This window comes from Cavia porcellus, unplaced genomic scaffold (assembly GCF_034190915.1).
Source record: "Cavia porcellus strain 051 isolate PalLab524CR breed Dunkin Hartley unplaced genomic scaffold, mCavPor4.1 scaffold_18, whole genome shotgun sequence".
Classification (NCBI taxonomy): domain Eukaryota; kingdom Metazoa; phylum Chordata; class Mammalia; order Rodentia; family Caviidae; genus Cavia; species Cavia porcellus.
This window is the reverse complement of record NW_026947501.1, coordinates 51,985,625-52,001,933: the sequence shown is the minus strand read 5'-3', so window position 1 is coordinate 52,001,933 and position 16,309 is coordinate 51,985,625. Positions and strand designations below refer to the sequence as shown.

General features: G+C 43.4%; 1 protein-coding gene across 3 annotated transcripts in view; it reads left to right on the top strand.

Moving 5' to 3' along the window:
- Window positions 1-7,894: 7,894 nt before the first annotated feature.
- Window positions 7,895-16,309, top strand: part of LOC100735470 (ADP-ribosyl cyclase/cyclic ADP-ribose hydrolase 2-like) — a 31,078-nt gene continuing 22,663 nt past the window's right edge. Inside the window, exons 1-5 of one of the 3 annotated variants that reach the window (XM_063229882.1) lie at window positions 7,895-8,116; window positions 9,256-9,382; window positions 10,965-11,100; window positions 11,786-11,838; window positions 14,968-15,044. In XM_063229882.1, coding sequence (XP_063085952.1) covers window positions 7,938-8,116; window positions 9,256-9,382; window positions 10,965-11,100; window positions 11,786-11,838; window positions 14,968-15,044 — 572 coding nt within the window. In that variant the 5' untranslated portion in view covers window positions 7,895-7,937. The remainder of the gene's footprint in view (window positions 8,117-9,255; window positions 9,383-10,964; window positions 11,101-11,785; window positions 11,839-14,967; window positions 15,045-16,309) is intronic. The other 2 variants (XR_010040784.1, XM_063229883.1) reach the window with 2 other exon arrangements.

Sequence of the window (16,309 nt, the reverse complement as noted above, 5' to 3'; positions counted from 1 at the left end):
TGTTTAAACATAGTTAAAGCACTTAATATTATAGAAAACCTCATGGTCTACAGAATTTATGCTAAAAAATCATTAACAGTATAGGGAAAAGAAGGTTAGGGCCAGGCTATATAACTTTGAGCAGTGAGGATTAAATGACAGCATTTTGAAACATACCTGAGATTTGTTTCAGTGAGGTGGAGGAAAAACCTGCAGAGATGAAAATGACTGTCATGAATATGTTTCATATTCTTAGAGCCATAGCAATAATAGCACAGTACCTATGCCCTCCAGAGGCTCCATGCCAGAAAGCATGAGGGTCATCAAGGAAACTGAGGAAGCGCAGTGGTCACTGTGAGCAGGTATTATTTAGCTCTGGGAAGAAAAGGCAGAAAAGAAGTCTTAAGGAGGTTTAAGGATTAGGTAGTTTGAGTCATTTTAGCTGGATTGGGGCATAAGGGGTTATCCTTAGTTATCTAGTCCCTGATGCTGAGATGATTAGGTCAAAGAAGTACTGACTAGGAATGTCAGAGCCAAAAGGTAGGTATATAGAGGGAGCCAACCCCTGGACAGGTGGTGCCCCTGCCAGTCAACAGGGCCCCACTCGTGTCAGAGCATCAAGAATACAGAAAATGGAAAAAAAGTCCTAATAAAAATATTACATAGTTAACACATGTCAACTCCTAATAACTACCCGCCCTCAACTGAGATAACTTGATGGGAAGACATATAAGGAAGGGACGAAACACTGTTATGGTAACAATGGGATCTCAAAACACTATAATCAGAGAGAGCAGGATGTAATTACTTGTAAAACACACCTGACTGAGAGTCGTGGCCAAACCAAGGCAGTGTTTATGGTAAATGAGCTGCATTCCTCCGTGACTTGCTACAGAGACTTTGCTAATAATATACTCTGCAGTTCTTGGTGCTGACTTCCAGGTTTTAATGTCATATTTTTTCTATTTATTAATGTGATGTGATTTGTCTTAAAGAAATAGACAAATCATGTAGATGTGTCTAACCCAGGAACTGCTAGTTGGACATACCTGCAAGATATGGATGAGAACACAATAAGCCTTGTGATCTGCCCCCCATGAAATGAGATGATATAAAGATCCTCATGGCTGGTGATAATATACTACTATGTATTGTGATGCTTTAATGTCATGTCTCTGGTCCTAGTCCCAGGTCAAGAATACATTCAAGAAAGTTTTGTGAAAATTTGCCATCAGTTCTAGCCTGATAATTGACCTAACCATGGAAAATCCTTGTTGGATCCTCAGTAGATCTGTCCATAATTGACACTCCTAACTCTTCCCATCCAAAAGTATCACAAGTGAAAGTCTGCGATTCCTATTCAAGTCAACAGTATTTAGCAAATCAGTTGATTTTTTTCATCATCAGGTAGGTACACTCAAGCCACCAACACAGGAGAGGGCATACAGTGTGTATGATCCATGAATGAGTCATGAAATCAGTTCTGTAAGTCTCAGAGAACTTTTAAAAACTATGGTGTATAATATCAGAATGTTTCACATAGATCCTTTGGCTGAATTTTATACATTGCAAGAAATATTGAGGTCCATTTCAACATACAAGAAAAGTATTCTGATGAAAGCAATATAATAAATAAAATGTAACATGGTCTTCTACCTATTGATGTCATTCAGTTTTCATGTAGTGAAGTTAATATAAAGTATAGTTTTGTATTACCATGACTTGCAATCAGATAGGAAGTCAGATACTCAGTTGAGGTTCACTTGCAAACTTTGAGTACATTTTTGGAGATGTTATCTAGATTGCCCTCCTTTTGTGTTAGTGGTAGTCATTTACTCAAATGAATAAATAACTATTAAAATGGATTATTTCTATACTAAGAGGAATAATGAAATGAAATATACAGAAATGTTCAACTGTTGGATCTGGAAGTGTGAATGTTGACAATACTGAGAAAAATATTTACTCTTCCAACATTAGCAATATTTGAGCCACATATCATAAAGAAAAAAGCTGGGGTTGAGGAGTTAGCTTAGTGGCACAGGTGCCTGCCTGGCAAGTGCAAGGTCGTAAGTTAAATCCCCAGTACCAGAAAAGTAGAGTACAAGTAGAGTAATAATGAAGATTCCTTAAAATACGGCTTTATCAAATGTGAAAAATCCTTTGAAGATGATAGACCTTGGTGTGTGATTTGTAATTTTGCAAATGAAAGCTTAAACCTTCAAAATTAAAAAGGCACTTAGGAACTCAACATGCTGAACTTATCTCTTCAGTATTTTCGTGGTCATGGTATCTCCCCTGCCAGGTAAGTATATCTCTTCAGTATTTTCAAAGAAAAAAATCATCAACAGTTTCTTAGTGGTTCTGTTAGTAAAAAAACAAAACAAAACAAAAAAAAAAAACACCCCTTAATTCCATCGTATTTAGTTGCATGTCATGTGGCAAAAGACAGAGTAACTCACACAGCTGCTGAAAAATCATCCAGCATGTTTGGATGTGATGCATATAATTTTTGATGATGTGACCTAATAAAAACTCAGTGATAATACAGCATTTGCAAATCTGTAGTATTTCACAACATTTAGAAGTAATGCTTCTTAGTAGGTTACACAGGTATAGGTTTTACAATCCAGCTCAATGAAATCACTGATACTGCAAGTTGCAGGAGACCATTAATGTGAGGTATGCATAGCAAGATGATTTTATTTTAAAATTTAACCTCTCATCTAAGTGCAATATATGTCTTTATAGAATTAGAAAAGCACATTGTTGGTCAGTATAAACTAAATTGAAAACATTGTAAAGCAATTTACAAGTGATGGAACAGGAAGCATAGTTGGAAAAACATAGCAGAGTAATTTAAAAATTGCTAGAAGTTACTAATGGTGCTGTGCACAATCATTGTTTTATACATTGTGAAGTATTAGCTTCCAGAGAAACTCCAGTCTCCTATAAGTATTGAAAAATGTGGAAAGAGTTGTTAATCTTTTTAAAGAAGGCTCATTGAATAGCCAACTTCTTAAAATATTTTGTTCAGAAATGGGAAGTAATTATGCCCATTTATTATATCATGTCAAAGTTTGCTGTTTGTCTCAAGGAAAAATACTATGGCAGGGTTTATGAACTCAAAAATGAGGTTCACATATTCCTCACTGGAGAAAAGATATCGGGCCGAGGATTTAGCTCAGTGACATAAACACCTGCCTGGCAAGCACAAGGTTGTGAGTTCAATCTCCAATATATATAAAAAAAATCTCATTTGGCAAATATTTTTAAGAATGATATTTAAGATGACACTGGTAAATTTAACTGATTTGTTGGCATTCATAATGATCTGAGTTTAGAACTCCAGGGGAAAGACAGTGATATTTCCATCCCGAACATGTTCAAGTATTCCAAAATACATGGTTATGGCAAGCAAGGCTTAAGAGTAGTGGGCTTAGCTGCTATCTGTTTCTGAGGGTTTGCAACATGTTGGAAGAATATTATTAGTAAAGACATTTGAAAGCAAGGAAATCAGAGATGATGTTGCGTCTGGCTTCTCTGTCTCAAACTTTTAACCATGTTTTTTCCAAAAGAGAAATTTGAAACATTAAAGGAAAACAATTGGGTAAAAGATCCCTTTGCTTTTCAAAGCCCTGAACTGACTATTGAGTTAAACTTACTATCTGAAGAAGAGACTGAATTACCACAGCTCAGTTCCTCATAAACATTGAAGAAGGACTATGAAAAATTATCAGCATTTCGGATTAAGGTGAAGGAAGATTTTTCTTTCTACATAGATTATCTTGGCCATTCACAGCAAGTAGTTGGTGTGAACTGCGGTTTTCCATCTTAATCCCATTGAAATTAAAGAAATGGATTGAATGGTGCAGCAGATGTGTGAGTAGCATTATCTTCTTGTGTTCCAGACTGGGATGAATTGATGAACAGGCAAGCATACTCCACTTATTAAATAAACTCTTCCTTAGCTTTCTCTTCTTATTTTGTAATGTTACTTTGTAATATTTTCTGCTATATTTACATCTTAATATAACATTGCGTATGATACCTTTGTTATATTTAAATATTAGTGAAATTGAATGACTTTATGTTCATTGAACAAAAAAATCAGTTGGAAGTCAGGAATTCTAGAAATATTTGGGATACAAATGTGAAGAAAAAATATTATTTTCTGGTGGAGTTTATGTCTTGGTAAGGGGAGAGACACAGATGTAATAAACTTTAAAATCTTTAGAAGATAGTAAGTACTATAAATCAGTAGTGCCAGGTGTGGTGGTGAAGACCTGTAATCCCAGCACTCAGGAGACTGAGGCAGGAGAGTTGCTCTAAGTTTGATGCCTGGCTGAACTACATAGCAAGACCCTGCCTCAAAATAAGTAAAAATAAATAGTAATAAGAAGAGAGTTCAGAGACGTTTTGGGGGACTAAATCATGGAAGACTTTGTAGACCATTATAGGGTCTCTAGCTTTTTGTCTAAGGGTTTAAACACAGGAGAACTGAGTGAAGTGTTAAAAGTGAAGTGTTAAAAGACTGTCAACTATTTTAGAGTTTAAGGTTAAATTAAATGTTACTTTCCTAGAGAAGTCTTTCTTAATCTCTTTAAGGTAAATTAAGTTCTCTATTCTGTTTTCTTTGCAGTACACGCTCTAGTCATTTTATGCTTTGATTACTGTCTCTGTCACCCTGACAGCCCGGAATGAATGCTCTATAAAAACAGAAGGGCTGCCAGGTGTGGTGGTGCCTGCCTCTAATCCCAGCACTGGTACTTGGGAGGCTGAACTAGGAGGATCACAGTTTGAGGCCAGCGTGGGTAATCACGTTTTTGAGATCCTGTCTCAAAACGAAAACAAAACAACAATAACAAGAAAACCCCAACCAAGTCTTTAAAAATTGGGGCACATTTTCCAAGTATGGCCTGCTGTATGCAGGGGTAACATCTGACCCTTGAATCATCTGGGGACAGAGCATGACGGAAGTGACCCAGTGATGCTCACTGCTACTTTTTGCTGTGATTAATAAATTATGTCCAACTCAGAGGTTTTGAATCTGCGTATGTGTTGCTTCAGCAGAATCTCTTACTATTTTCTTACATTCACAGCCCTCAAAGATTAGGATGTAGACATCTTGAGGGTATGTGTGTGTGTGTGAGGAGAGTGAATTATTCAGCCTGTCATGTCAACCTTCTGGCTCCCAGAGACATTTGTCCCACAGGATAAATGCATTCAGTCATCCCACAGTCCCCCAAACTTTTCGACAATGATGGCATCAGCTCATCCGAAATCTCACCTAAGTCTCAGCTCAAAAGACACAAAGCTCATACATAAATCACCGTGATCAGATGTGGGTTTGGCTGTCTGTCCACTCCATTCTGGAGCAAAACTATTAGCTGCAGATGTGGAGGATGAGACATCAAGCCCTGCACTCCAAAACAGGGACACAGGTGTGGGATAACAATAGAAAATCTCATTCAAAAGGAGAAAACAAAAGACAGGAGTCACAAGCAACATCCTTTCCAAGTCCACCTGGGTGGACTTCACCGGCTTTCAGAGCCTGGGAATGACTGTTGGGTGGTTTCTGTCTGCTCTCTACAGCTCCGCTCTCTGAATCATCTTTTTTTTTTTTTTTAACAGCACAGCCCTTGTCTCACTGGTTTCATCAGCCTGTTCCTGCCAGTAGAGTCTCAGGAACTGAACAGCCTTTCCTTTCTTCCTCTCTGTCCCTTTAGTCCAGTTTAATCAGCATTTCTTAATTCAAGTCTTAGGAGCCTTGTGAGTAACCAGGGTTCACACTGTTAGAGGAGTAACTCCTCCGCAGGTCTCCCCTTAATAACGCCAGCTGCTCCTGGCTTCTGCTGAGACGGTCTGAAGACACCGTGAGTCACATACCTCATCCCTCTGTGTGATCAAACACTGTAATGCATTTAAAAATGATGATGATGCATTTCGCTGTTTAATCACAATTTAATTCTTATAAAAATTGAATTTTTAAAAAGAAGAATACCTGGCAATATCATTAACTTCAGCGTGTTTTACAATCAGAATACAGACATTCTTCCCTTAGTGACCTTTCTCTTCAGTGCCTTCAGAATTACAACCCAGTGTCAGATGGATGACCTGCCTTTTTTTCTCCTACAGTTCCCTATATCTTGTTGCTAGAGCCTCAATGTCTTTTTTGGTACAGTACACTTTATACAGTACTGTAATTTTTGCTGATTGCACTGTATGGAACACTAGTGTATGTTCTGTTATACATTACAGTATTGTATGTAAGACTTATGCACAATCGGGAGGCTGAGGCAGGAGGATCTCCATGAGTTTAAGGCCAACCTGAATGATATAGGCAAGATCCTGTCTCAAAAAACCAAACCAAACCAAACAAACAAAAACACACAGAGAAAACAGTCATGCAAATAGCAAAGCCATCAAGCTGGAGTATCCTCTGACTGTTTCTTTGTTCTGAATATTGTATGCACTACATAGAATTTCTCATTTAGCAACTAATTCATTTAATGACCTAGCTGTGGGAATAGAATTCCGACTTTAACCGATGTCTGTACACAGAATTTCCTAAATCATAAAATCCTGGTTCCATTTTTACATACTGCCTTCAATCTATTTGTTCTCTTTTATATTTTATCAGAAATAACCAGACACCGAGTCACACTTGGAACATTTGTTTGAACATCTCAGGAAAGTGCACAGTGCCCCTCGGGGCCTTCCTGGTCTTTCCTGCCACCCTTCCTCCTGGGCACCTGCCCTGCACCACGGCGTCCCCTGCTGTCGGCCTCGCCCTGCCTCTCTGGTCCCTGTCCCTCCGAGCCCTTTTGAGCCTCTCTTGGCCTCTCCTGGCCCGCTCCTCAGCCCTCCCGGGTGATGCTGCAGTCCTTGCTCTTGGCTCTCTCTCAGCTCTCAGCCCTGGGCGTGGAAGTCAGTGCCCTCTCCTCCGTGCTCGGCCCAGTGCCTACCCTCGCCAAATCTAAAGCAAGGTGAGCCACCGAGGAGTGGGGAAGGGCTCTGGGTGACCTCCTGCGCATGAGGTTCCTCCTCATGGGTGAAGCTGGGACTTCCATGCGGCAGACGGCCTCCGCTTCTCCCTGTGTGCATCTGTTCTGGCTTTGCGCATTGCTCTTGATACTGGGCCTTCCCTTTGCAAGGCAGACTCTCGAACTAAGACTAAGATGCGGTTGTGCAGCAAGCCACTCACATTTTCCTCGCTTCTCTTTAGCCTTTGCCTGCGGAGGTATTCTGTGGAGGCTTCACTTCTCTTTGAAAGCAGTGCCAAATATTTTCATCAATTTGAGCTAATTCGAGAGACCTTCATTCTGACATTTAAATGTGTTCCTGCCCTCTATAAGTGACTGTCGCAGCGGGTGTCATGGGACGGTTCTGTGGAGTGTCCCGAGCTTTCTGAAGGGACTGTCGTCACGGGGGCCCCGTGGTGACTGTGTTAAGCTCATTGTCTCCAGGATATTGCATCTATCCGTGAGTGACACTGTGGACTTACTCTCCGTCCTGAGTTTACCTAGCTTTAAAAGGAGGACAGACAGTTACAAGCCCAGCCAGGAGACAGTGACTGTAAACGCGCACTGGGTGAGTCCAGTGCTTGGTGCAGGGCAACAACTCAAGAAGTATTAGTTTTGGGAATTATGGTGTGCCGAAAACAAGAGCTACTTGTGATTGGCTCTTAAGAAAAGTTGTTACAGTTTGGAGCCAGAAAAACATGTTTCTTTGGAAGAATAAAATTCTGTCACCTATCCAGCCACTTGGAGTCTTTTTGGTGTCACCCTGGAGGACACCATGCAAAAGCCATGGTCCTGCTGGGGCGATGATGCTCCCAGCTGTCCTGGGCCTGCCATGCAGCGGAGGAGGCAGAGCTGGCGGCCCAGGACCAGCGCCGGGAACCGCCCGCGCCACGGAGGAAGTGGGCGGCGTCCGCAAGTACCGAAGTCTGCTCCATGGCGGTGGCGTGGGAATGCGCGGCCGCAGGGCTGCGGCTGCTCGCGCTGCTGTCGCTGCTGTCTCTGGAGCTGGCGGCGGGCGCCCGGTGGAGCGGGGAGGGTACGAGCCCGCAGCTGCGGAGCATCTTCCTGGGGCGCTGCGCCGAGTACATCACGCTGCTGAGCCCGCAGTTGGGGTGAGGAGCGGCGGTGGTGGAGAGGGAGACAGGGGCTAAAGGTGGGCGGGTTAGGTGAGCAGCGGAGCTGCAATCCAGGCTCTGTGAGTGTGTGTATGAGTGTGTGTGTGTGTGTGTGTGTGTGTGTGTGTGTGTGTGTGTGTGTGTCTCGGGGTCTCCAGGTGAGGTGCACTGTGTGGTCCAGAGGTGAGATGTCAGTATGTGAGTATATAGTTGGAAAGTGTCAGTCTAGAAGCCACAGCTGGAGAGACGAGTGTGAATGACCCCCTTAGCTGGACCTCAGACCCCAGTATTCAGTCTGCAGCCAGAATCTCCAGTCCAGGCGCTTCAGGAATTTCAGATCCCATCGTTGGAACAACTCTCAAGTGTTCCTCTTTCTAACCAGCGCCGTGCTGCTTACTGATTTTTCTTTCTTCTTGGGAACCCTTTCTCTTTTTCCATTTTCATAATATCCTTTTCAGGTGCCAGTTGTTTTTATTGTGACTCATTTCAGACAAATAAAAAAAGAGGCTAGAATAAGGAACATCAATATTGCTCCACCCAGTGTAGAAAGGAAACAGGACCACAGTTTCGGGAAGTGCTCTTAAAAGCGGAGCTGGAGGCTCTGTCAGGGCAGGGCCTGCTTTCCCTACATTGGGAGGCAAAGCCTGGCCCAGATTGCTGGTGCTGGCTTTGGGTTTTGCTGTCTTTTGTTCTGGTCCCGCCCAGCCCTGAGCCCAGATGGACCTGGATAATAAGCCTGGCCCCGCTTTTGTGCCTTAATAAAGAACAAGAGCTGGGGATGTGAGGATGTGTGCAGCCCTGAGTTCCATCCTCAGCAATGAAAAGGGACTGAAAAAGATTCCTTGAGGCTGTGTGGCTTATTAACATCATCACCTTCTAGTCTATAACCTTTCCCACTGTGACCTTGGGGCAAAACTATATCCCTAACTTGGAGAAATCCATGCAGTGCCTCTGAGAGACACTGCCAGTGCCTGGTTTCTCCATCTGCTGCTTGAACCGTGTGTTGGCTTTTTCATGTGAGTGGTCCTGCAGTCAGCATGTGACAGAATCACTTGCAGAACCTTTAAAGAAATGGAAATATTTCACAGCATATGGTGATGTCTTTTGTTTTATTTTTGACCTGTACTTCTACACAGGGACAGGAACTGCACAGCCATCTGGGAAGCCTTTAAAGTGGTGCTGGACAAAGATCCCTGTTCTGTGCTCCCCTCGGACTATGACCTTTTCATTAACCTGTCTAGGCACTCCATTCCCAGAGACAAGGTAATCACAGCCATCTCAGATAAATCACTGCCCTCTTTCTTTATCTGACAGAGGGTGCACAGGCAAGGAGTGGGGTCAGCTGCCCCCAGCAGCCTGCAGAGCTGAAGAAACACCAGGTGATACACTGGGATATGGCATGGTACTATACTTGCTGGTGCCGAGGCAGTTTTGTTTCTAGCAGAGATTCTGGGTCTGCTGGCCACCTGTGGACCAAAAGTGCTTTCCTGAGTCAGCAAGTCAGTACAGAAATCTCCACAAAGACTTCGGGATCTAGCCAGAACTCTCACACCGGGCTCCACATCTGGCCAGTTCTGAATGACCTCTATCCTAACTGGCCCTGGAGCCCAAGCTCTAATGATTCACAAAACCCTTGGTGTCGTTCTTTCAGGAGACATTGCTTCTGCAAGTGGTCCTCGCTATTGTGTTTATTCAGTCCTAGTTTCTCTAAGAAAACCACAGGTCTCTAGTCTATCTGGGCTCTCAGGTTTAATAAATAAAAATAAATGAGGAGATCTACGTAAAATGCTTGCTTAGAATCATACCTTGGCTCTGAAGACAGATACCCTTTTTATTTCTCTAACACAATCAGTCTTAACCTGATTTTTCCATTGTGTGTTAGTTATCAAGGCAAATAAATGGAGTCGTGGAGCATAGAGTGAAATAGATCATAAACGTGGTTTTGAGGGATCCATTTATATTTTGAACCTCAGTGCCTCCCTTTTGGTAAAAGGTTCGGGAAGCATCATGTTTGCTTTCCTCTCTGGGAGATTTTGTAGGCTTACTGATTAGCTCAGTAAATACTTCCTGGCTGTTTCTGTGTGCCAGGGATTGTGCTAAGGGGTAAGGATGTAACAGTGAAAACCAGCTTCTCCTTGAAGACTGTCCAGTCTGCATGGAGCCCAATGACTAGGCAGATCCAATGACTAGGTGTCAGGTGATCCAGTGGGCAGGGAATGCTTTCATCTGTACTGTTTATGAAGACATTGTTAATGGTGGACTAGAAAAACAACATTTTTTGAGGGACTTTACATTCCAGGAAATGCTCTCTGTGGTTGCATAGCATCTTAATTATAGCTGTAGGTGAGGGAAAAAGGCACATGCTCTCCAATTTCCAAATGTGGAAACCAAGAGTTGGAGAATTTCATGCCATGTCTTGCTCAAGAACACACATGTAGTGTACAACAGAACCAGGATTCCAAGACTCTAACCCAAGTCCCATGATTTTTTTCCTTCTTGGCCTTGAACTTCTCATCTTCCTGCCTCAGCCTCCAGTGTAACCAGAATTAGATATGTGCACTGCAACTCTGAGCTCTTTCATCTTTTTTTAATTCAAAGATTTTACCACATGGACTAAAGGATTTTGCACTACTGGGAAAAGAGTTAATTAACCTTTACATGGTACCCTTGGAATAAAGGGAGGAGAGACAGTAGCGGTACAGAAAGATAACAAAAGAGAAAGTTGTGTCTTTCTGCAGCAAGCCAGCATTGAATGAGCAAAGGGCAGCCTGACTTGTCTGGATGATACTGTGCCTAAGCAGTCTGGCTTGATTTTACCTTTATATTTCATTTTCTTTCCCCTCAGTCCCTGTTCTGGGAAAATAACCATCTCCTCGTTACCAGCTATTCAGAGAATGCGCGGCGCTTTATGCCGCTGTGTGATGTTCTGTATGGTCGGCTTGGAGATTTCTTAAGCTGGTGTCGCCAGGAAAATGCCTCTGGTAAGACTCCTGCACATCCCATGAAAAAGCAAGAGCCCTTACAACCATGCATTTGCCATTTGTACTGGGAATTTTCATATGTGTTTATCTCATTGGTTTCCTCCCAAACTCTCTGATATTAATCCAACATGGTAGTAGGTAGAGACCACTTATCTTTTGTTAGGTACTAGTCTAGGCACCCTATGCATATTAACTCACTTAATTCTTGCAATAGACCAAGGAAGTCTCATGGAAGGGCACCAGGAGATGGAAGGATGGGTAGGAGGATAGGAGAAAGGGATGAAAAGAAAAAAGAATGAAGATGTGTTAGGTACATGCAATTTCTCTTCATAAGTAACTTAATTATGTACTGCTAACCTGTGCCAATAAGAAGGAAACATTAGCTAGAAAAAAGTCCCCACTTTAGCATATGAAGAAATGAGGTTAAAGGAAACGGCAGCAGAGTGAGGTAGCAGCCTCAGAGGCTGAGTCTCTGCTGGCACTGCTCTGCCTTCCTGCTCTCAGTTTCCACTGTGGCAGCCTGAGGCTGGGGAAGGGTTAATGATCCGTACACATTGTGCAGGATGCAGGCTAACCTGGAGCCAGCTAATGTTAAAGATTCATTCTTTGCTGTGCAATCTTTGACAAGAAATGTGTTTGTCTACTTTATTTATTGGACTTGATTACCAATCCTGTCCTACGTCAGAAGACTGTGAAAATAATGCTGTGGATTCCTACTGGAAAAGGGCATCCATGCAGGTAAGCTGCAGTGGCTGAGCACCATGCGACCTGTGAAGACGGAGCAGGGCTCAGAGCCGGGATCCCAGGCCACTGCTTAACTCCTCTGAGCCTCAGTTTTCACTTCTGCAGCATCCTAATCCATTCTCGCTGCTCCATAAAGTCGGGAGAATTCAAGAAAAGAATACACACACACACACACACACACACACACACACACACACACTCCTTTTCATCTTTTTCTTTTCTTTTCTTTTCTTTTCTTTTCTTTTGGGTGGGGAACAGGGTCTCCTGATATAGTCCAGACTGGCTTTGAACTTGCTACATTCCTGTGAGTAAACTCAGTCCAGCAATCCTCCAGCCTCAAACCCGCTATGTACTGGAGTAGCATGCATGTACCACCATGCCTAGCTAACAAAGTAAAGGTTAGTGCAGTGTCTGACACAGAAAAAGCATCCAGTAAATGTTACCTAGCGATAAGGACATTACATAGTCATTATTTCTGTTATGTCGTAGTTGTTTATTAATATTAAATTCATGTCATTTTTTAGTTGCTATGTAAAACTGGGTAATCCTTGCCTCAGGAAAGACCCCAGGATACGTAGTATCCAGACGGATGGGTCAGGAATGTTCATGAACTTATGTTAGTGGAAGAGGAGACGGAGGGAGGCTATGGCTAGGCTAAAGACTGAGAAATAGGCCCCTTAAGATAGATCTGTTTCGTAGGAAATGTCACCAGAGTGACAGTTCTCAAGGGCTGTAAAATGCCATGACTAAGTAAAGATTGGAAATAAAGAGAGCTGGATCCTTAGCTCAGTGCTTGGCTGCTGAGGACGAAGCATCCAGTGTGCTGACCAGGAGGCAGATGGACACTTGGTGGGCTCCAGCGTGCTCCCTCCCCACCCCGTCAGGAGTATTGTATCCCTTTGGTGCCATCTTCTTTGGTGATCTGGGGTGCACCCTGGGTCAATCGCTAGTCAGGGTGAAGGATTTGGCTAAACCCTAGACTGTGGCTGAAGGTGGGAGCTAAGCACAGGGTCCCCTCAAGTCGGGAGGCATTGTGCTGTGGGCTGTGCTCTCCTGGCAGCCCCACTTTCTTGGGTGTTGCCGGAGTGTGGGTTCCTGCCAGGCACGGTGGCAGCTGCCAGAGCCCCGCACACAGGGCTGGGAGCCCATGGCTGTGTCATCTCCTGATGGTGGGATCATGATATAAACCCAGGGGACATAGCAATGCTATGTGTGAAGAAGCCACAGTTCTCCTTAGGCGCTGTGCCGGACGTCATGTTGCCTTCTTACACTTCTCCGGCTGCTACAATGGGAACTAAGAACAGGACCCACAGATTTTGAGTTTGTGAGGCCTTAGAATATGCTGGGGAGTGTAGGCATGAAAGAGATATGTCTGCAGTGGGTGGAGGGCTTGGACCTTAGCAGGTAAGTATTCATTTTGTATTAAGTTATTAGTATTTTTTGTGTGTATGGTTTGAGGACCAACACAAGATATGCATGGTAGGCAATAGCTCTACTGCTTAAGTCCAAAAATTGAATTTTTTTGGATACAGAGTCTTGCTGTGTAGTTCAGGCTGGCGTTGAACTCTGTATGTAGCCCAGTCTGGCCTCCAACTCGTGGCAATGTTCCTGCTTCAGCTACAGAGTGATTACAGGTGTGCGTTGCCCTACCTAGCTACTGTTAAGTTATTTTAAATGTGTTCTTCATGACATAGTAAAGAAAATACAATGACTTTTCATGCCAGAGAATGACAAATTACAGAAAATATAAGTGACACTCATGCATACTCCTGCCGCCCCCTTACCACAAGCCTTTTAGCATTCTCCTCAGACCTCTGCACTGAGGAATTAATTTTGTTTGTACTATCTGGAAGCAATGAGACGTGGATGGCACCGTTGTTTTGGTGCAGCTAATATTGGGCATCACTTTTCTAGAGAGCAAACCCAGCAGTGTATAGCTCAGTGATCCTAGAGCACTCTCATCTGGCCTTTATTCTGGTATAAAATTTTAGGAGGGAAATTATATGCTCCATTAGTATTCCAAACTGGTGATTTCTTCAGCACTCACTTTCTTGGGAGTTTCTAGACTTTTGCTTATTTATTTGCTTATTTTATGATGCTAGGGGTCAAACCTGAGGCTTTGCCCATGCTAGCAAGTGCTGTACTAAGTAGCTACATCCCCGTGCTGCTATTTTTAACCTAGTAGAGCCTGTACTCTGCCCATCTGGTCTTGCATTTTGCTTGGAAGGCAAACGCTTCTGTGCTGCTGCAGATACTGCATAGAATTTTGCTAATGGATGATTACTATTTCAGACATGTAAGTACCCTGTGGTTGTTTTAAATTGGTTATTATATTTTGGTATTAATTATAATGCTGCAACACACATCTTGGTGCACAGTGCTTGAGGTGACTCTTAGTGCTCTTTACCAAGCATTCGGCTGCACCCATGGCTTGCTAATTACATGCAACTTACACCACCAGTGAGATCTGAGAGGCAGGCACTGTGACTCCTGGGTGGAAACTGTTCAGAACTGGTCAGTGATTCATCACGTTCTTTGCTGATGATGATGACTTTACAGATGTGGAAACTTCCCCAGGTTGGCCCCTGAGGAAAACTCATTGAGCAAGACCCCAATGAGCATGTGGTAAACAGGCAGTGCATGCTGAAGGCTCTGTTTAAAGTCATTGAGAGTTTGAGGCTTTTGCTGTGGCAGCTTGACCTAGTTCACTCTAGTGATACCATGTTGTGTAGTTCACAGTATCTTTTAATTAGAATCTGAGACATGAATTACTGAGTAAATGAATTTTTAACATTTGAAAACAATTGGGTTACTGGGTGTGGTAATGCATGCCTGTAATCTCAGCATTCAAGAGGCTGAGGCAGGAGGATCATTGCAAATTCAAGACCAGCCTGGGCTACATAGTGACCTCGAGGCCAGCCTGAACTGTGTAACAAGACCCTGTCTCAAAAAGACAAGAAAAAAATCATTTGACTTTGCAAAAAACATCAGTTTCCTCTCTCCTTAACCATTTGAATATTTTCCCATGTTGAAAACTGTCACTAAAAAAGAGGTCATTTCTTAACAGAAAAAGAGGCATCTTTTACCTTGCTAAAACATGACTCTGATTCTTTCTTCTTGCAGTATTCCAGAGATAGTTCTGGGGTGATCTATGTCATGTTGAATGGTTCAGAGTCAAAAGGAGCCTATCCTGTCAAAGGGTAAGCACTTCAGCACCAGTGAATACAGTGGAGGGTGAAAAAGTATTTATTTAATTGCTCTGAGTGGAAGCTAAAGAGAACTAGCCTAGTCCCCAGTGTAATGCTTGCCTTTGTAAATTCAGGTTTACTTGAAGGACCTGGTGATTGCACCTTGTCTATACAGCTAAACCATTAGTAGCTGATAAATGTGTGAAAAAGAAACCTGAAAATAAAAATTAAGGGGCCCTACCAGACGCCAGCCCTGGGCTGAGGCCGCTGGAGGACTTCAGCTGCACCTTTATGCCTCAGGTCCCCATCTGTCACCCAGCCTCCTGCACCTACGTCCCCAGGGGACCTAGTCACACCCTGGAGGTGACTCCTCAGATTCAAAGTGACCACCGAAGAACCTCTTCCCAGAAAGGTCCCAGAGAGTTTCCACGGAGTGAAACAGAGCTCACAGTTATGGCAGAGCGCAGTGGACCTAGGATGGATGCAACAGAAAGCCTTGCTCATGCTTTGGAGCCAAGGACGCAGATCTTACATGGTGTGACTGGCTCAAGGCAGGGTGAGGAAAAGCTAAAGCACCAACAGCTAGAGTCTGACGCCGGGAAACAGAAATGACCACCACCACGGGACAGGTGTGCACGGTGCGGCCCAGTACCTCAAGGGAGTCTGGCAGCCAGTGCTGCCCCGCTGGAATCCACAGTGGCCAACCCCAGGGTCAGCACGTGTTCCCTAAACATGAAAGGTGATCTGGAACAGGCGATAGACCAACCAGAACAAGCTGGAAAGGAACGTGGAAGCTTCTGCCTGACTGGTAAATCAGTCATATTCCCTGGTCAGGACTTTGACAGTCGCGCTTGGAGAAACCTGGGGAGGGACACACCAAGGCTCAGGCTTTCTGAGGAAAGAATACATACACTCACGTACTGTCCAGCGTGTAGTGGCTCCTGTAACCTTACCAGACGAGCCTGTGTTTCTGCTCTTTTCTTTTCCCCTCCCCTTGCCTCAGAGGCCTGAGTCTTCGGATGATTCTGAAGAAGAGGCCAACTTTGAAAATTTCCCCTTCTGAAACATGTAGACACTGGAGGAATGTTTCTGTTTGAAGAAAATAGAGGGAGGAACAGGAGTCTTGATTCTGTGTCCTGTTGTGTCTTCAGACAGTTTAGAAGACTGAAACCTAAATATTTCCAATCATGAACTGAGCATGTGAAATCCCAGTTCAGTGTCAAGATGGGGTATGTAATTGTTATTAACTGAGCGCAGTGACTTAGGGACACCGTGTA